Raw genomic sequence first — 20,519 nt, forward strand, 5'->3', positions numbered from 1 at the left:
TGAGTCTGCTCACTGAGGGCTTAACTTTGCGCTGCGCCCTCATCAATTCGAGATCACTAGTTAAGCATCATTTTGAGGGTGCATAACTGATCATTCATCAATGGCTTGACCTGGTCTTTGTAACATGAACTTGGGCAGATGAGTATTCTGGCCCTGAATTCATTGCGGCTACTCCATCAGGATTTAGGGTGTTTCCCCTCAACAGACATGTCAGGAGAGGTGGTGGACTTGCCATTTTTCACCAGGAACAGCTGCAAACTGTGTTCACATCAGTTAGTTTTGAAGGCACAGAAGCAATTGTGTTTAACATCAAAGTATCTACTATTCAAACCTTTAATGGCCTGCTTGTCTACCAGCCACCAGGGACAAACGCGCAATTTTTGGGTGCATTCAGCTTGCTTTTGGAATCCTACACACTAAAAAAGGATTTCACCGTTCTCAGAGATTTTAATTACCATCTGGAAAATCAAGCTGACATGGAACTCTTGACAGATACAATGTCAGGACAAGGCCTGGTACAAATAGTAGAAGGACCAATGCATATTGCCTGGCACTTGTTGGACGGAATATCTACCAATAATCCCAACATCAGTTTTTCAGGTACCCTACCACTTACCTGGACAGATAATCTTGCTGTAGTATGTTATGTTATGTTATGTTATCTCGACTTCTATAGCGCACAGCTGCCCCAGCAAAGGGCCTTGCCGGCGCTTTGATTGGCAGAAGGAATACAAATACAGAACAGAAGAAAAACCAGAGAGAAGTAGCAGCGGGGCAGTATATTAGGGTCCAGGGGGGAAAAGATAGGTTTTAATAGTCCTTCTGAACGTAAGCAAATCATCTAGGGCGCGAATGTGAGCTGGTAACGAGTTCCAAAGCCTAGCCGCTAGATAGCGGAAGGAACGCCCTCCCGCTCTGCAGCGTTTGAACCGTGGAACTGTAGCCAGATTTTGACCCAATGACCTCAGAGAACGAGAGGGGACATAGGGGGTGAGAAGATGCTCTAGGATCTGGGGAGAGGACAGTTTAAGAATCTTGAAGGAAAGACTAAGGGCCAGATGTAGGTAATCACAGATTACCGATTCTTAAATACCGAATCATACCGATTCGGTATTTAAGAACTGGCAATCGGGATGTAGGTATATTTACCGAATTAATTACCGAATCGGTATGATTCGGTAATTAATGAATCGGTATTTACCGAGTCTGTAACTGCCATTGTTTCCTGTGGGCCTCCAGGCCCATAGGAATCAATGTCAATTACCGAATCGGTAAATACCGATTCGGTAATTGGGGGAAATATTGAAGGGTGGCAGGGTTTCACTTTGACACCCTGTTGCACCCCTGAATTGTGCATGGGTGCACATGTTGCTGACATACATGCCCTTAGGGCATGTATCTCTGCAACATGGCACTGTTTAAAAAGCAAAATAAATGCTTTTTTAATGGTTTTCTTAATTTACCACCAACTACTAGTTGGTGGTAAATTAAGAATTCTTAAACCCTTGTAGCACTGAAAACAGTGCTACCTACATCTGAAATTACAGAATCGGTAATTTTACCAATTCGGTATTTTACCGAATCGGTAAAATTACAGAATCGGTAAAATTACCGATTCTGTAATTTTACATGCCCCTACATACCAATGTCCAAATACCTGTCGGAAACGGCCGAAAATCGGTATTTTCGGCCGTTTCCGACCGGTATTTGAACACCTACATCTGGCCCATAGAGTCTTAAACTCAATCCTTTGAGCCATGGGCAGCCAATGGAGTTTCCGGATGGTTTCCTTCGCAGAACAGAACCTAGGTAGGCCCACCAGGGCTATGGCCGCCGCATTCTGTACGCGCTGCATCCGGATAACTTCTGCCTGATTGGCCCCCAACAGGAGCAAACTTGCGTAATCAAGCCACGAGAGTATGGTGGCCTGGATTATCAACTGTCTAGTGGGGGCATCAAAGAATTTCAGGATTGGCCTGAGCCCACGCAAAATACCAAAGCATGTAGCAGCCACTTTTTTTGTGTGTCCGCAGAAACTGAGGGCGGGGTCTAACCAGACACCCAAGTTTTTAACCTCGGGTACCGGGATGGGAGCTGAACCCAGCTCTGGAGGCCACCACTGAGCGCCCCAGAGGATGCTATGCTTACCAACAATAAGGACCTCCGTTTTCTTGGCATTGAGCTGTAAACAGTTAACGGTCATCTGAGATCTTAGATGCCCAGGACTTTGAAACCCTACCTTAAATCTCGGGCCTGGAACAAAATCTGAGTCTCCTTTCTTAACTCCCTACTAACTCACTCTCTTGACATTCAGCAAACTAGTGTAGATCAGATGGCAGAGGGCTATCACAAATGGCTTCTCTCAGCCCTAAACGAGATTGCGTCTGCCAGATGTTCGAAGATTTATCACAGAAAGCCTTCCCGGCCTTGGTTTACTGACCCGCTTAACGCAATTAAGCAGGAATGTCGGAGACAGGAACACAAATGGCGAGCTTATTACTGCAGTGAGGAGAGAATGAAATATAGGACCTGTCTTAGTGGATACAAAGAATCTATCTTCAAAGCTAAAACTGATTACTACACAGCCCTTTTTTAAGTAATAAAAAAACTGACCATCTCGAAAGGAGCTGATACAGCTACCACTAATGAGGCGCTTTGTAACTATTTAGCTAGGATTTTTCAGGTGAAAGTCCTTGAGATTTTAAATAATTTTAACAATAATTGCACCTCACTGTCTCCCATTAATTCAAGCAGTAAGCCCAGCAGCTTTGGACAATTTACTGTGCCCTCTCCAGCACAGATTGCTGCACTCATAACTTCGATTAAGTCGGGATCCCCCAATGATCCATGTCCTCCCAGGGTGATCCACCTGATTCCTAAAGTTATATCATCATCTTTCAGCCATCTTATGCAGTATGTTTAAACAGGCACTTTTGTTACTATTTTGAAAGCTGCATCTGTTCTTCCTCTACTGAAGAAAAGAAACCCACTCTTGATCCGCTTGAACCTACTAACTATCGCCCAATTGCTCGGCTTCCCTTTCCGGCTAAGTTAGTAGAAACAATTATGAACAGCCAAATTTCCTCCTATTTGGAAGTTAACCACCTTCTAGAAGACCCGCAGTTCGGCTTCAGAGAAAATCACAGCACTGAATCTGCACTGCTTACAGCTATGGAGGAAATTAGATAATCCCTGGATAAGGGAGGCAATGCCATACGCATTCTGCTTGATCTGCAGCCTTCGATATGGTCAAACATGAGATACTTATTGACCTTCTGCAGAATTTGGACTTTCATGATTCAGCATTAATTTTGAATGAATCCTGCCGGCCAGGATGTAATCAAGTGGTGTCAAATGGGATTTTCAGCTCAGAAACCTTCTGTCTGTCTTGTGGGGTACCTCAGGGATTTTCCCTTTCTCCAACCTTACTTAATGTTTACGTTAACCCACTGGCCATTTTGAGTAGATCTTCTGGCTGTCCCTGGCACTCAAATTATTGTATCAATGGCAAAGGGCGGGAGTGGGGCCGGTGATACATTTAATAAATGCATGAGCTCAGCGAATTGCTGGATGGCCAGCTATTGTTTAAAGTTGAATTCCAGGAAAAGGGAGGTCATCCAATTTGGTAACAATCTCTCTATATGGTCCCCTCACTTGTGGCTATCAGATTTAGGTCAGGCACCCACGCCTACCTCTGAAGTTAAAAACTTGGGGTTTATACTGGATAACAATGTGAATTTTAAAAATCAAATTAATCTAACTACCACATCCTCTTTCCACTGGCCTAGAATCATTTTTTTTTAAATGAGAAATTTCTGCTGGCTGACCTTTTGAATACAGTAGTTATAGCCTTAGTACTCTCTCGAATGGGTTATTGTAATAGTCTTTACAGCAGCCTCTCTAAAGACTTACTTAGAAAACTTCAGACCATCCAAAATGCTGCTGCTCGGCTTCTACTCAAAATTCCCAAATATCAGTCAGCCAAGGCCGTGATCAGGCAATTACACTGGCTTCTGATCCACATTTCCTTTAAGGCTCTATGCCCAGCATACAAATCTAGGGAAATGCTCCTGCTTATTTGAGGGCAAATTTGATACAGTATACCGCCAGCAGAACTCTTCGATCAAGTACACCGAACCTGTTAATTGTCGATCCCTTGGTCCACCTGGGGAGGCCAAAGTTTCTTCAAAATCACAGCCTTGTTGTGGAATCGTCTGCCTCCTGACCTTAAATATACACCTATGCTTTTAGCGTTCAGCACGAACCTCAAAACTTGGTTGTTTCACCAATGAACCCTTAGGACTTGGCGCTCGTATGCTCTCTACTGATTCACTCAGCACCAAAATTCCTTCCGGTATTCGTGCACTTTAAAAGATTGCTAGCTCAACTTTGCCATTGAAAGCAGTGGCAAATACCCCACTTCCCCTGTGTATCGGTGTAAGTTACCCCTCTGGCAAGCCTACCAAGTCCTAAGGCAGAGGCAATCAAATGACACTAGCAGGACATGTAGTTTACATGTTCTGACAGTAAAAATATGAAACTCACGTTTTTACTATGGAAAGACTTGGTTGTCCAAATTGCCGAGTGCAGATTTACACGCTAACCACTCATGTGTGCTAACTTCTGAATGGTGTGGCCATAGTGGGCACTCCAAGCTATCAAACAACTTGTTACATTGAGCCCAACATGAACTTAATGTAACATGATGCTGTGTGCAGCTTTTACAAAGCTGCCACTTTGTTGCCTTTAAAACTCCTGTTCCTTCCCAAGCAAACATGAAGCCTGTTCCACAAGACAGCTTTCTGCCCTTCTGGAACGATGTGCCAAAGACTTTCAGGAAAGGGAAAAATGAAGAACTGCAGGCCAGGGAGGTGTTACCTCCCTCTGCAGGAAGTTACTTGTGTATTAGTCCAAAAATACAGGCTTCAAAGGGGAAGACACCTTTAAAGGGCAAATGTGTAAAACTAGGGTGGAGGGCCCCCGTTGTTTATGCAGAGAGGTTGGCACGGGGAGAAGAGTGGGGAGACAAGTTGCCAAACCAGTTTCCCCAAGGTCATGTAGCCCTGAGATAGCCACACCCCAGGTGTAGGATAGTGAAGTCCACACAAAGAGAGAGGGGTCTTGTCATCTTGATCGTGGGCAGAATGGTGCCAGCCAGTTGCGACACTTCACAGGAAATGGTCACCAGGTGGGGGGTAACCTGGTAGGCCATTGGCTACCAACTGCATCCTTCCCTGAAGGCACTTTCCGAGCATAAAGAGGGCACCTCTGACACCCATAACACAGATTTCAACTGACCTGGAAGGGGGACCGAAGAAGGACTTCTGTACAGAGGGACCAGAAAAGAATGGCTTCACTGTCAAGGACTGCACCACCTGCACCTGGTGGCTAGCAAAGAGAAAGACTGTGACTGCTGTGTCCTGCTCAAGGAGAAGTTGTCTTCAGGGCCCAGCAAAGTCAAGAAACTCCAAAGGCCAGCCGACTGGCCTCCTGTTTGCAGCACAGGGGCGCAACAAATGAAGATGCCAGCAGCGGCAAGCTAGTAGCCCAAAGTCTTTAAGCCGCTAACACCACCGCCATGCAGCACCAGGGATCAAGACGTAATGCACAGAGTTGCACCTGAGTTCCCTGAACTCGGGAGTACTGTCAGAGAGCTGCTGGGACTCTCAGAGCACCAGATATATCGAGCAGGAAGAATTGGCCTGTCACGCGACACTGGGAGACTGGTAGTATAGTGGCAACTGGACTTTGTTCAGACTGGAGAGTACCTCGTGGGACGTTAAACCTGCATACCGGACCCCAAACTATCTTTGTGGACCGAGGAGGGCCTGAGGAAGAACTCTGTCGACCTTGTTGCATCCACAGGATCCGTGAGCATCTTCAGCATCTTCATCTCTTGCATCAGGACCAATTCCACTGAAAAAAACCTGTAACAGATAAAAGTGCCTGCATCTGACTGAGAATTGCTTTCCCTGTTAATGTAACTATTCTTGAGGACATGGCTTATCCCCCTGACTGGGTACCTACAGTGACTCCAAGTGACCACATTACACCTAGCCCAACCTTTTACTTAAAAAGTTTTAAAGCGTCACATTTGTTGATGTTGCCAATGCTTGTTTGTGGTTAAGTGAATTGACATGCTTAATTCATTCATGTCAATTCTGTATCACCGGAACCCTCTGGTGGATCTTTTCATTTTGGTATCTCAATTTATATAAAACTACAGTCTATTTTTGTAAATTGATGTCGGATTTCCCGAGTGTCGTGCCGATTTCTTCTACAGTTGTTTTGGTGATATTTAAATGCTGTACACTAGTTCCTCGGTGTAAGCCTTTATACTCAGTGCCACAGCTAGCCTGGATTGAGCCGAGTGTTTGACTGGTCCTCAAGGGGGTTGGTAAGTGTATTACGCGATGACGCCATATAATACACCCCATTTCCTCACACGTCTTCACTGGAAGTAGGGGTTCTAGAGCATCCCCAGAATAACTGTGCTGTTGTTCCAAAGATGAAGGAATAATAAAGTTGTTTAAATTATTGCTTTTATCTTGTCACATTTGCTGTGTGCTAACGTCGGGTCTGCAGTGCACTTTATCCTGCCCGTTTACCCCATTACAAGATGTTCAATCCTTAAAAGAGAAAGTATGGGGGAGAGGCCTAAAAGAAGCAAGAGGTTTAACGAAATAAGTGGATTGGAGAAAGCAGGGCAGAAGAGAAAAGATCAAATATAAGAATGGAGGGGAAATGGGAAGACTTCAGAGATGAGACAGTATGGATTAAGATGAGAAAGGTGACAGAGAGAGCGAAGATGTTGAAGGGAGGCTGAAAGATACGAGAGAAGAGAATAGCAGCAACTCTTGAAAACGTGAGCACAGGGAAATAGTAGAGGGAGGAGGAAAGAGGATCCATAAACAAGGAGGAGAGGAAAATGGTAAAGACTTCCATTAGGAGTAAGATGGAGTATGTGGAAGAGAGAAAAGAAGGAAGAGAAAGTACAAGCATAAGAACGGAAGGTACAAGAGACAAAGAGGAACATAGTTGCTGAAAGTAGGGGTTTGTTGAACGGAGAGCTGCAGTACCCCCAATACTACAATGCTGGAGTTCAAAAGGTGAACGAGCAGTAAAGATGCATGTAAATCCGTTCAAAGGCAGAAGTCAAATGTCAGGCGGTCTTCTGACAAATTGCTGCTTATTCTTTTAACATGGAGACTGCAGTTATCTTTTCTTTCTGAGTGCAAAGTGAGGGGCGTTTGTAAATTGAATTGTGTGACAATCATGCTGATGTAAAAGGAAAGGCTATAGGATGTCATGTTTTCTAACCCATAACAAAATTTAAACAATTAAAAATGGGGTTGGTGGGGCTGGTTGGTAAGGGGCGAGAACAGGGTGGCTTGGAGGTTGGTTGATGGTCACTAAGGAGCCAACCCTGTCTACATTTTCCAGGTCCATGCAAGAAGTGCAGCTCCAGTCCAGGTTTATTGTTTGAATTCTGGGACTTGTAGTTGTGTTCTCCATGCCTCCCTCTGTAACGACACCTGATGGCCCGCCGAACTCGGACCCACTCCCATGTCAACAGACCATGCCGCAACCTCAGCATCATCCTGGACAGCAAACTCACAATGAAACAGCAGATCTCCTCTGCCTGCTTCCACGCTGTCCACATGCTCTAAAAAATGGCTCCCATCCGCACGAGAAAAACAGTCATGCAACACCTAATCACCAGCCAGCTGGACTACGACAATGTACTGCACACTGGAACCACCACCGAGCTCATGAGAAGACTCCCGGCGATACAGAAATCTGCGGCCAGACTTATCCTCACCCTGCCCAAATGGACCCCCATCACCCAACACCTTAGGAAACTCCATTTGCCCTCATACCAGAAAAGATGCCAAGTCAAGATATTGACACACACCTACAAGTCACTCATGACCAATGACCAGCATACATGAACCACCGCCTGACCTTCCACCAACCATCCAGAGTCCTTTGCTCTGTCACTCTCGCACAGATGTCGTGCATCCGCCAAAGCCACAGCAGAGGCCATTCCTTCTCCTACCTCACCACCAAGTCCTGGAACGGCCTTACCCTCCACCTCCGAACTTCACTCTCACTGGCAGGAAGAGACTTAAGACCTTGCCTTTTGCCTTAGCACAGCAACTTAGCGCCTGGATACCCTCACGGGTGATAAACTGCTCTTTGTAAATACTGAAAGATTGATTGATTGATTGATTGTGTTTATTCCATTATAAAACAGGGGTGCAAGTCCCAGAATTCAAATAAAAAACCATGATCAGCGCGGCACATCATGAATGGACCTGGGAAATGTGGTAGCTAGGAAGGCCTGGAAAAGGTTTATGGGTGTTAGTAGAAAGCTTCTTATGCGCTCCGACTGGTGTACAAAGGAGTTGATGACCAATTACCAGGGAGTCCACTGTGCTATAACCACAGGGATGTTTTACAATTAACTCAGTCTGGGAAATGCTGGGTGGGTTTGCTGCACTATATGTTCTGGGCCAAGTCTCCTGTTGGTCTAGGACTGCTTCACTGCAGGGGTTCTTACAATTGTTCCGTATTTGTAATAGTCCTTTGTCCTGTAAATGACACTAATTCAGAGTGATAGGGCCTTTCAATGTCAGACTTTAGTTATTACGGGCCTGAGATCCGGACTACTCCTAAACTGAGAAAAATCCTAATTTTCAGATTTTCGGGATTCACAGAAGGCATTTAGGAGTCCTATAGTTAGGAGTCCTAACTTTACTACTCCTAAACTGAGAAAAATCCTAATTTTAAGACTTTCGGTATTCACAGAAGGCATTTAGGAGTCCTAAAGTTAGGAGTCCTAACTTTACTACTCCTAAACTGAGAAAAATCCTAACTTTCAATCAATCAATCAATCAGTGGCACTTATAGAGCGCGCTACATACCCGTAGGGTCCCAAGGCGCTGGGGGGGGGGGGGGGGCCGCTACTGCTCGAACAGCCAGGTCTTCAGCTTCTTCCTGAAGGAGAGGTGGTCTTGGGTCAGGCGCAGGTCGGGAGGGAGGGAGTTCCAGGTCTTGGCGGCCAGGTAGGAGAAGGACCTTCCTCCTGTCGTCGCTCTTCGGATGCGGGGGACGGCGGCGAGGGCGTGGTTGGCTGATCGGAGGTGGCGTTTCGGAGCGTAGAAGTTGACTCGACTGTTGAGGTAGCTCGGGCCTTGGTCGTGTAGGGCTTTGTGTGCGTGGGTGAGGAGGCGGAAGGTGATTCTTTTGTTGATGGGGAGCCAGTGAAGGTCTCTCAGATGTCCGGAGATGTGGCTGGTTCGTGGGATGTCGAGGATGAGTCTGGCTGAGGCGTTCTGGATCCGCTGGAGTCTCTTCTGGAGCTTGGCGGTGGTGCCGGCGTAGAGGGCGTTGCCGTAGTCCAGTCGGCTGGTGACGAGGGCCTGGGTGACGGTCTTCCTGGTCTCGGTGGGGATCCACCAGAAGATCTTCCGTAGCATACGTAGGATGTTGAAGCACGCCGAGGAGACGTTGTTGACTTGCCTGGTCATGGAGAGGGAGGAGTCCAGGATGAAGCCCAGGTTTCGTGCATGGTCTGTCGGTTTGGGTGCGGTGCCCAGGGCGGGAGGCCACCAGGAGTCGTCCCAGGCGGAGGGTGAGGAGCCCAGGATGAGGACCTCCGTCTTGTCCGAGTTCAGCTTCAGGCGGCTGGTCGTCATCCACTCGGCTACCTCTTTCATCCCTTCGTGCAGGTTGGCTCTGGCGGCGGCGGGGTCGTGGGTCAGGGAGAGGATCAGCTGGGTGTCGTCGGCGTAGGAGATTATGCTGAGGTTGTGTTTGCGTACGATGGCCGCGAGGGGGCTCATGTAGACGTTGAAGAGGGTGGGGCTCAGAGATGATCCTTGGGGGACGCTGCAGATGACGTCGGAGGCCTCTGACTTGTACGGTGGTAGGCGGACTCTCTGTGTTCTTCCGTCGAGGAAGGAGATGATCCATTCCAGCGCCTTGTCCTGGATTCCGATGTTGCCGAGGCGCCGTACTAGGGTGCGGTGGCAGACCGTGTCGAATGCCGCGGAGAGGTCTAGGAGGATGAGGGCCGCTGTTTCTCCATTGTCCATCAGGGCTCGGATGTCATCGGTGGCGGCGATGAGGGCGGTCTCGGTGCTGTGGTTGGCTCGGAAGCCGGACTGTGAGGGGTCGAGGGATCCGTTCGTCTCGAGGAAGGCGGCCATCTGTTTGTTGACGGTCTTCTCGATGACTTTGGCTGGAAACGGGAGGAGCGAGATGGGGCGGTAATTCTTGAGGTCGGTGGGGTCCGCTGTTGGTTTCTTGAGTAGAGCGCTGAGTTCGGCGTGTTTCCAGCTCTCCGGGAAGATGGTGGTGTCGAAGGATGTGTTGATGATGTCTCGCAGGTGGGGTGCGATGACGGCGTCGGCCTTGTTGAAGACGTGGTGAGGGCAGGGGTCGGTCGGTGAACCGGAGTGGATGGAGTTCATCGTGCGGATGGTGTCTTCGGTGCTGATCGGGGTCCAGGCGTGGAGGGTGGTGGTGGGGGGTGGTTGATCGGTCATGGTGTGCGTTGGTTGGTTGTTGAAGCTGTTGTGTATGTCCGCGATCTTGTTGTGGAAGTATGACGCGAGGGAGTTGCAGAGGTCTTGCGATGGGGTGATGTCGTTGTTTCCTGCGCTGGGGTTGGAAAGCTCTTTCACGATGTTGAAGAGTTCCTTGCAGTTGTGTGCGTTGTTGTCCAACCGGTCCTTGAATGCTGTTTTCTTGGCGGCGCGGATCAGCTGGTGGTGTTTCCGGGTGGCAATTTTGAAGGAGGTCCTGTTGTCCGGTGTCGGTTCCCTTTTCCAGACTTTCTCGAGGGCTCGGCAGTTCTTCTTGGAGCTTTAAGACTTTCGGTATTCACAGAAGGCATTTAGGAGTCCTAAAGTAAGGACTCCTAACTTCTGTGAATACAGAAATGAGTAAGTGCCTTCTGCGAATACCAAAATGAGTAAGTGCCTTCTGTGAATACCAAAATGGTAGTAAGTTTAGTATTTTGTCCTACGTTATTTCTGTGAATAGGGCCCTTTGCTTTGGTACAGTCCTACCTTTTAATGAAAGTATTTTCCTGCCCTGCGCATTACACTCATAATGTAGCACTATGAAGCCCAGGCAAAGGGCCATTTATGCCAGGCCTGGCAGCCCTGGATGATGGGTGCCAACCCCAGGAGAGGGAGCCCTCCTACACTATGCCTTATCACAGCCGTGATTTTTTAAAGCAGCATATCAATCTTGTATTGCGCATACTGTGAACTGGCTCGCCTATAGATGTCTGTGTGATTTTAGGTGGCGGGTGTTTATAGCAGACCATGAGTGAGAGCAATGAAGTGGAGTATTAAGGCTGTGGGAGGTTCTCACAGGCCCCGCCCTCCCTTCCCTGCACCATGCAGCAATTATTCATTGGTGCAGCAATGGAGGGTAAAAACGCTGCAGAAAAGAGATATTATCCAGTGGTGCGAGGCCTCAGAGCTCATGGAGTAAGCTAATTTTATGGACGCTCATTGTTGAGATATAGATTGTTGTTTTGCTCTGTAAGGATGGTAATCCAGAGCTGATCTAAATTACTGCAGTGCCTTGTGGCGCTACATTATGCAGCGAGGTCCTGAGCAGGGAGAAGCATTCTTGAAAAGGCAGGACTTTGAAAATAATCTATATTGTGCTATATTTTGATACCCTTTCATTAGGGGAATCCTACTCAATGTTATTGTCCCTTGATACAGATGAATTAATTTTTCGCACTAGCACTTTCTTGAGAACCATAACATGTGCACGTAAAACTATGGAAAGTCCTGTTTAAACTGTTTACTTGCCTCATGAGAAATGCTTCAGTTTTTAATTTATGATTCGATACTTGTTTTTACTGCACAGATGAATGTTTTTATTGTGTACTTTTATGAATTTTATGAAATTCGAATAAAGGTCTTTTGAATTGAATTGAATTGATACCCTTCACAGGGTAAATAATAGATATCTCAACAATGACTCTAAAAAATTATAGTAATTCATGTTACTCATGCCAGTGAGGTTGCCCCTATTTCTTTTTCACAACTACTAATTTACGTTCCTAAGAGTATTTGTGTTTTTTCCTGAAATTTGTTTTAATGTATTTTTTCTATGCAACATATCAACCGTATATTCTTCAGACTCCCTTATGTGTGTTTGTGTGAGTTCAAGGCATGGGTGGGTGGGTATAAATAGGCTGTGATTGAGAGGGCCGAGTTGAGGCAAGTGCGAGGTTCTCACAGTGGCTGCCAGTGGCTCACAAACGTGTTTAGTATACCCTGCTCAACCAATTATGCTTGGCCCCTTTGTGGTGGGCAGAGTAGAGAGCAATGATGGTGTGTGTTAATTGTACATGTAATTATGTGCAAAAGAGTGTGAAGGAGGTACAAAGCTCCTGTTGAAATATTGACAGGACAAAAGGAAAAACAGTGCTCACAGGTGATTGGGGGTTTTGTGTATGTGTGGTGGAGAATGGTAAAATGAAGCAGATGCAAGAAAATAATTACGGGAGGAGAAAGTTGAAAAAGGGTTTAGAAAGGAAAGCGATGAGGTCTAACATGTAGTTGGAAGGTTTCGGACAGATGTTGGTAGAAAAGTGTGTGTCTGAGAGAGGAGGCAGAAGAAAGTGTTGTGAAGGGAAGAATAGGAATTATTACAACATTGTAACAGGCTTCAGTGATGGTTAACCCCGTCTCGTATTTTCAGAATTGTAAAGACTTCCTTTTGAATTATTCACAGCAATGTCGATATTGTAACCCATTCATCTGATAGTGTTAACAAGCGCTAAAAGGGCTTATTTCTTTAGATATTTATACATTTAATCTTTTACTGATATCAACATTAGGTCACTTGCCAAATATTAGTAGTCCTATAATGTCACATTCTGTGATGTCATTTCCTCTGATGACACATCACATGCAAATTAGAGGGCCCTAAGACCAGTCATAGTGTACCATCACCGTTACTCCTTTTGAGAAAAGACTAACCAAATTCGGAGCATATTATCAAGAACAGTGTTAAAATTATCACCGCTGTAGCGGCAGGAAACTGCCGCTAAAGTGGCGATAATGGGCTTGATAGTCTTGAGAATTCCAATAGAAGCCCATGTTCACAGCAGAACATGGGCTTCTATGAGAATTCACAAGGGCATATTATCAAGCCCATTATCGCCGCTTTAGCGGCAGTTTCCTGCTGCTTAAGCGGCGATAATTTTAACGCCTTATCATGATAATATGCCCCCTTGGGGGCATATCAGCAAGGACTTTATCTCCGCTTTTTTGGCTTTAAAAGCTAGAAAAGCAGAGATAAAACCATCGCCCTATCAGCGAGAGAGTGCTAACATGCATATTCGCATTTTAGCACCCTTTTGCATTACGCCTACCTTTGCATCTCTAATGAGATCCAAAGTAGGCGTTCCTGACTTACACTACATGTCAGGACATCAATAGCGCAGCTTCGCGCTATCAGCAAGGATGCCCTAGCATTTTAGCAGACGTCTGCTAAATTCTTGACTTAGCCACCCCTAACATAGGGGGTGGATTCTGCTGATTCGACCACAGGGTCGTATCAGCAAGGTTATCGCCATTTTGCAGGGTACATCGCTGGAAAACTAGCGATGTTCCTTGCAAAACGGTGATTTCCCCGCTATTGCAGGAATTTTTATCGCCTTGGAGGTATGCGTTGCTAATAACGCAATATCTCCGCAATAAAAATCTGCGATAGCGGGCGTTAGGGAAAGGAGCGCTAAGCCCGCTTTGCGATATGCCCCTAAGTTTGTTACTCAATTCATTGTATATTTCATTGTTGACTTTAAACGGTTTGTCATTGAAGCCCTCCTCTGTTTACTTCTTTTCTCAGTGTAATCATCATAGAAGTCCGGGCCAGTCGAAGGTCGCAGGTTCTTCCCCGGGCATGGGACTCGACCCCTGGTCCTAGGGTTCATGAAGGGAGCAACTGGGAGCCCCATTTACTTTCTGTAGCTTTCACAAGACCCTCAGGGAAAAATAGGATGAGTTGCTTTTAAGGAGCATATTTACAACGAAGTGCGCTGTTAGCCTTCCTGGCTAAACACTGCACACCGCCACTTCAGAAATGCAGACTGCACCATATTTACAACAATATGGTGCAGCCCTGCGTATCCCCCTACAATGGTGCTAAATTTAGCAGCCTAGCGCCTACTCAGGTACCCTCGCACCATAGTGCATGGTAGTCTGCGTTGAGGGGAAGATTGTTTATGTGCGGGTAGGTCCCCCTTCCTGCACATAAACAATCTTTAAATTACATTTTGTAACTTTTATGTGTGCTGCATAATGCAGCACACATAGAAGTTGCAAAACATATTTATTTTTATTGTTTATGTGCAGGAAGGGTCCCCTTCCTGCACATAAATAATCAATGGCAATTTGCTGTTTCTATATGGGCTGCACAACTCAGCACACAAGGAAACAGCAAAAACAAGAAGAAATAAAGCATTTCTCCTCGTTTTGCCATGTTAAGACTAGGTTTTCCCTGGTCTTAATTTTGGCGCTGCCTCCTATTTACGCCTCCTTTGTAAAGAGGGGACAGCATCAAAATCAATGGGTGTTGCGGTGGAACGCCCACTGCAACACCCATTGCCCTCCCCTTTCACGTTAAGTACAGTGTGAAAGGGGGCCTTATTTACAAGGCAGCGTTAAGCTACGTTAAGTGGCTTAACGCTGCCTTGTAAATAAGTCAAATCCCCTATCACCACCACAACGTCACTTAAAGTGAGGTTGTGGTGGTGAGAGAGGTTTGTAAATATGCCCCTAAGAGAGGCACAAGAGTCATCTACGTAATGTCAAGGCCTGGAAAAGGTTACATGACGTCATTTCCGCTAACCCTACCTTTGACTGAGAGAAAACTACCACGGACACACAGGTTTTGAAAACTAATTTGTAGGCATCTAATCAAGCAACTAATAACATGGCTTAAACTGATAAAGTGAGCTAGGCTACCAAGCATTGTTATTTATTGTTTTGGCAGTATTATCCTAAAGATTAAATATTATCTGTCTCTTTCCCAACAGGCGACCTCGACATTTCGGTTGTTTCCAATTACATTGCAGTGATGGGAAAAGTGTATCCCGCAGTTGAAGGTCGGATCCTATTATCTCCAACGGACGGCCCTGTGGGAGCAGGAAACTCGCTCCACCAAAGCTTCACACTAACCGTACCTATTTTGTTTTTTGTACTAACCCAGCTGTTTTAAAAGCGACTGTGTCAGTGCTCTTATATAAAGTGACAGTATTTCAGCCTCTGGGACGGATGCCGGGATTTGAAAGTATTCTACTTATGTGGTGCTAATGAATAGTCCTTGATCATATCAGCAGCGTGGCATTTAATCGAGGTTCATTTTCCGCCATTTTCTTTCCGTTGTCAGAACTCTTCTGGGTCCTTATAAAAGTGAGCTGTGTAGAGTGAAGTTGCGGTCTGTGACGCAATGAGAAGTTTCTCGGGCGTGCCATTCGCATGTTATCCTCATGAGTTCAAACAACACAAGAACCAGTTGTACCGATCATGCCTGTGTATTCCCTACCACAGAGTGCGCATAGAAATACTGGTGACTTTGTGACGGAATTTACTCCGCCATTGCAGTTGCTCAGTCACTTTTTCCCATATTAAAAGTGATGCACCGGTGGCGCAAGGGGCTTGTAAATAAGCACCTCGCAATGTGAAACAGAGAGAGGAACATGCGGGAATCGGTATAGAAACACCAATTTGTCCAAAACACATTATTTCCCATTCACCGGTAAAAGTATTCTGTGGGGGGAAATGACAGCGATTAATCCGGGGCACTTTTAACAAAAGACTTACTAGCCCTGTGTGTGCCATAAATTTAGGCTCATTGCATCGGCGCAATGCAAGGTTGCAAGCAAAGCAAAGATGAGGCTTTGTTTCATAAACTGAAGAGAGCAGAACTGTACTATATCTAAAAATAAGTGGCAAAGTTCTGCTCTCTGCCTGTGCTGGCCATTGGCGGCTGCCACATACACAAAGTGGAGAGGCGGGATTGGGGGTGGGGGAGCACGGGAGGGGGGCACGGGGAAGGTTGGGGAGGGCATCAGAATATTAAACTATAAAATAAAAATCAGCTTACCTGCTGTCGGCTTCCTCTCACGTCACACCTTGGGGCTGGGACTTCCCTGTCCCAGCAGACACTGCAGGCTAGTCACAGACTCCCTGTCCGATTGGCCTAAGCAGGCTAAACAGATGCCCTGCTCAGACCAGGGAGTCTGTGGAGTTTCTCTAACTTGGATCTTCAATATAGTCGGTTTAGAGATAGCTAAGTGCGCATGTGAGTTTTGGTTGGCCTGAGACGGCCAGCCAAACACACATGAGCACTTAGGTAGTGCACTAGCACTCCTCCACTCATCTCCCATGCCTCAGACCCACCCCTCCCTCCACACACTGACTGAGCCAGTGGCTTAAAAATGAAACAATACTGAAATGTTTTATTTTTTTGCTGCTGGCTCTGAGCCAGTGGGGCGACACTTCTCCACCATTGCGGAGGTGCCACCCCTTGTGCCGGCGCACATTCATCGGAGATGCTCCAACGCAGACATTCTTACAAGGGTGTCTGCATTGTGGTAAATGTTTGTGCAGGAATGAGTCACTTCTTCACAAAAAATATGCCTTAAGGCAATTGCATCTTTGCGTGTGTGCTGCGGAGGAGGAAAAAACAAGGAGAAATAAAAATATTTTTCCTTGTTACGCCAGCCTCAGGGAGGCGCAGGATTTTGGCACAAATCCATGTCTACAGTTCTTTGTAGACATGGATTTGAGTCAAAATCCATAGGTGGATGTGCGGTAAAGCCAATGTACCACCCATGGACCCCCTCGACACAAAGTAATGTGAGGCAGTGTACTACCTGTCGCTGCACTACTTTTAGTTACAAACCAACGCAAAACACTTTTTTAGCTGGTTTGTGAATACAAACCTTGATATTGCATTAGGTATACATAAAAAAGTAACGCAAACTCAAAACGGAAACTTAATGCAAACTTTTTCTAAATCTGGGCATTAATGTTGAATTTGTGCTGGTGTTTGGGTACCATAACATATTTTTCATAGTCAGACTTTGTCAGGAGAGAGAAAGGCAGAAAATCATTGACAAGGGGAAAAGGCAAGGTCGAAAACCTGCACAGTGAGGTAACGTGACATGAAATGTGAGGTAATGAAAGAAAGAGGGCTGAGGCAGAATCAAGACCAACAATTGGGAATCTGGATATAGGGCGATGTCCACCTGGGCTTACTCCAAGCAAAAAGTTTAATAATTAAACACTCCATAATCTTTTTGAAATTATTACATATTCTTGGTTCCCTTATCAAATATCCTCATGCCTGCTACCGTGGTTTGAGAGGCGTATTCCCAGTGACCTATGATCACTTCATACCTGATCAGTGCTTGAAACATACCTGAGCTATCAGGGTGTTTCTGTCACACTCACTGAATGTGGTTGACCCTTAAAATGTTAAAGTGTGAATAGTGACTAATAAAATCATCATGATCAGTGAAAAAGTTTACTTGTCCTGCCCTCATCAGCCTGAAGCCCCTTACCATGTTACCCAGCCACGGCCGGCAGTGGGAGTACCTGCAGGGCGGTGACGTGGGGAGGGGGAGGGGCAGGGTGGGGGGTAGTAATGTATGGAATACGGAGTTTTACAGGTAAGTAAACATTGAAATAAATAAAACGAATTTCGTTGCACGCACTGCATCGCATTTGGGGATGCAGTGCACTCAACAACATTTGTTTTATTTATTTAAATGTTTACTTAGCTGGGAAGCTCGGTAATCCATACATTACTACCCCCCACCCTATCCCTCCCCCTCCCCACGTCACCGCCCTGCAGGTACTCCCACTGCCAGCCGCGGCTGATGTTACCCTTTTCTTACTTGGCTAGTTCAGGTCTAGGCGGAAAGCTATTTAAGGTAGAAATCATGTACTTATTAGATCTTGGGTATGTAAAGGACCTCAAAGAACATTTGTCCTGAGTAGGTGTCTGCAGACTATAATGATGAATTTCTGTCTCCTGCTATCTACTTGCTTTTAAATGTCTTGTTGCCATTGTGTTAAAAACGATGCCAAGCCAGCATGTTTTTGGGTTTGAATTCCTACTGTAGCGTTCAGATAAGAGGACTGCTGAACCTTAGATATGGTACCTATTGCCCATCAAAGCAGAAGTATAAACTTAAAACATGATCTGCCTCAAGAGGTCCTATGAAGAGCTGTAAAAAGTGTGTTTTAAATATATAGACTCCTGCCCTAGGTGGCCGCCAAGGTGAGCCCGAACCCACCAATATTGATAGATGTCTGAAAGGATGGCAACAGAAGTCAGTCATTCTAGATCAATGTTATCCTTGAGGATCCCTTACCAATTATACATTAGCTGGAAAATGTATGCAATGCGTTAAAATGGGCTTTAATCTATGCTGTTAGGGCGCAGTTCTTTCTGGATGAGGATCCGCTAGAATATTACACAACATCAAGCATACCCTATAATTATAAACGTACAGTACTTGTCTACAACAGAAATTATATATGTGCATTTTGCACAGAACGTAACAGCTCTATACCCCTCATTTGATTAAGGAAAGGTTCCTATTTAATTAATTAATCCATCGCCCATTTTGCTAATGAAGTTAATTATTGCTGACCCAACATTTTTCACTGTATCTACCTTGTCTTTCTTGGCAAGAGGTGTATATAAGATTGCCACCACCAAGCCTAAGGTCTCCATTGACCAGTGTATCTTGTACCCCATCATGGAGACCACACTTCGAATAGTGTGATGTCATCTTTTAATGGCTGATTAGGGTCATAAGATTGTCAATTATGACCGATTTGTAAGCCATGTTCATCACCTTTGACCACATTGTGATCTGCAACAGACCTCATTCTGTGGGGCTATTCAACATCCACACTTGCAATTAATTACTCATTTTCCGAGGATTCAACCAAGGTTCTGCATTTGTGGAACTTTTCATCCTTTTTTGGGGGGAAAATAGACTAATGTGGTTTAAAAGAGTCCCTTTTCAGGATATTATGTCAAATGTCTTTGAATAATTTGTTGACTTGTTTAATGCAGTTTAGGGACTTTCATGGTAATTTGTACACACACTCTCAGCTTTACTTGGGGCTGTCCTCAAACTCTCCTCAGCCACTTCCACATTCATCAATCTGTTTCTCCAGCTTCTCGAACAATTAAGAGAGAGCTTACCTTCCCCATGTTGCCTTTTACTAGAAGGACTGGGAAGCCTTTCAAGTTTCAGGGGCCAGACTAAATCTCCCGTCAGTGACATTTACTTCAATATGAAATAATTTTTGATCCAAAGAAAATTAAACATATTGAATTAGACTTATAGGATAAGGACTGACTAGCTGTTATGGTATCAATTTTTTTGTCAGAAGGATTATTAGCTTAACAGCTAGAGTGATTGATTTTCATTTTATAAGACTTCTTCTTTAATGGGATCAGACAACAATAGCAACATTATATAATTTGGATGGGAATAGCATGTCCTCAATGAACATGAAGCATCAATAGAGTTTTTTGGGACTAATTGCTGCAGGTTTTTTCCAAACCTGTTTGGTTCTGCATACCTTGAAACAGAAAAGTACCTCAGAATGTGCAATGCATTTCAATGGGTCTGCTTACATCACACAGCCATAACACTGTGGGTTGAAACCAAAGATGTTTGTGGCATTATTTCAGATATTTGCTCCTGCTCCCAGATTTACTAGAAAGTAAAAGCGCAGCAATTAAAGTTGAATAGCTGCATTACGTTAAAAGGAGAATAGCACAATATCTACTAAGAGGTGGTGCTGTTTTCCTCTGTCCCTTCACTGGTGCACGTTTGGCTTCCCTGTGACCAGGCACACACCCTTGCACCATAGTGCAAGAGTGAGCCAGGCCTGGACTGTGAACCGAAACCGGCCCTGGCAAACTTCTCGGCCGGCCCCCCAGCGGTGGTGATAGGGGGGCAGGGGGTGCGGCCGGGCTGTGTACCAGGGCCGGTTTTGTCTGATTTTGTTGCAGGGGGATGATATTGCCGGCCCCCGGAAACAAAAACGGACCCCTAGGGGCCCAAAACCGCCCAAACCCCCCCACCCTGGTGGTCCATTCTGTAATGAATAGTTTTTGTATTGAAAGGGTACCCTTCCAGTACAAAAACTATCCTTTAACAGTTTTCCTGCTTTGTATGTGTGCTGTTCCAGGCAGCACCCATGCAAAGTAAGAAAAATGAAAATATTTCTATTTGTTGTGCTTTCCTCAAGGAGGCGTAGGATTTTGGTGCAAATTTCTGTCTCCAATTTCTTGTAAGTAGGTATTTGCATCAAAACCCATGGATGGTTGCATGGGAACACCCATGCAGCACCCATGGAACGGTCCCTTGACATAAAGTAACGCGGATCAGTGCACAGTGCAATTTTGCTTTACTTTAATAAACTATCCAACGCAAAACC

At 45.5% G+C, this 20,519-nt stretch overlaps 1 protein-coding gene across 1 annotated transcript in view; it reads left to right on the forward strand.

The window, feature by feature from the left end:
- Positions 1-16,140, forward strand: part of NT5E (5'-nucleotidase ecto) — a 649,764-nt gene extending 633,624 nt beyond the window's left edge. The window contains exon 9 of the mRNA XM_078648160.1: positions 15,080-16,140. Coding sequence (XP_078504286.1) covers positions 15,080-15,261 — 182 coding nt within the window. The 3' untranslated portion in view covers positions 15,262-16,140. The remainder of the gene's footprint in view (positions 1-15,079) is intronic.
- Positions 16,141-20,519: the final 4,379 nt, after the last annotated feature.

This window comes from Lissotriton helveticus, chromosome 6 (assembly GCF_964261635.1).
Source record: "Lissotriton helveticus chromosome 6, aLisHel1.1, whole genome shotgun sequence".
Lineage (NCBI taxonomy): Eukaryota > Metazoa > Chordata > Amphibia > Caudata > Salamandridae > Lissotriton > Lissotriton helveticus.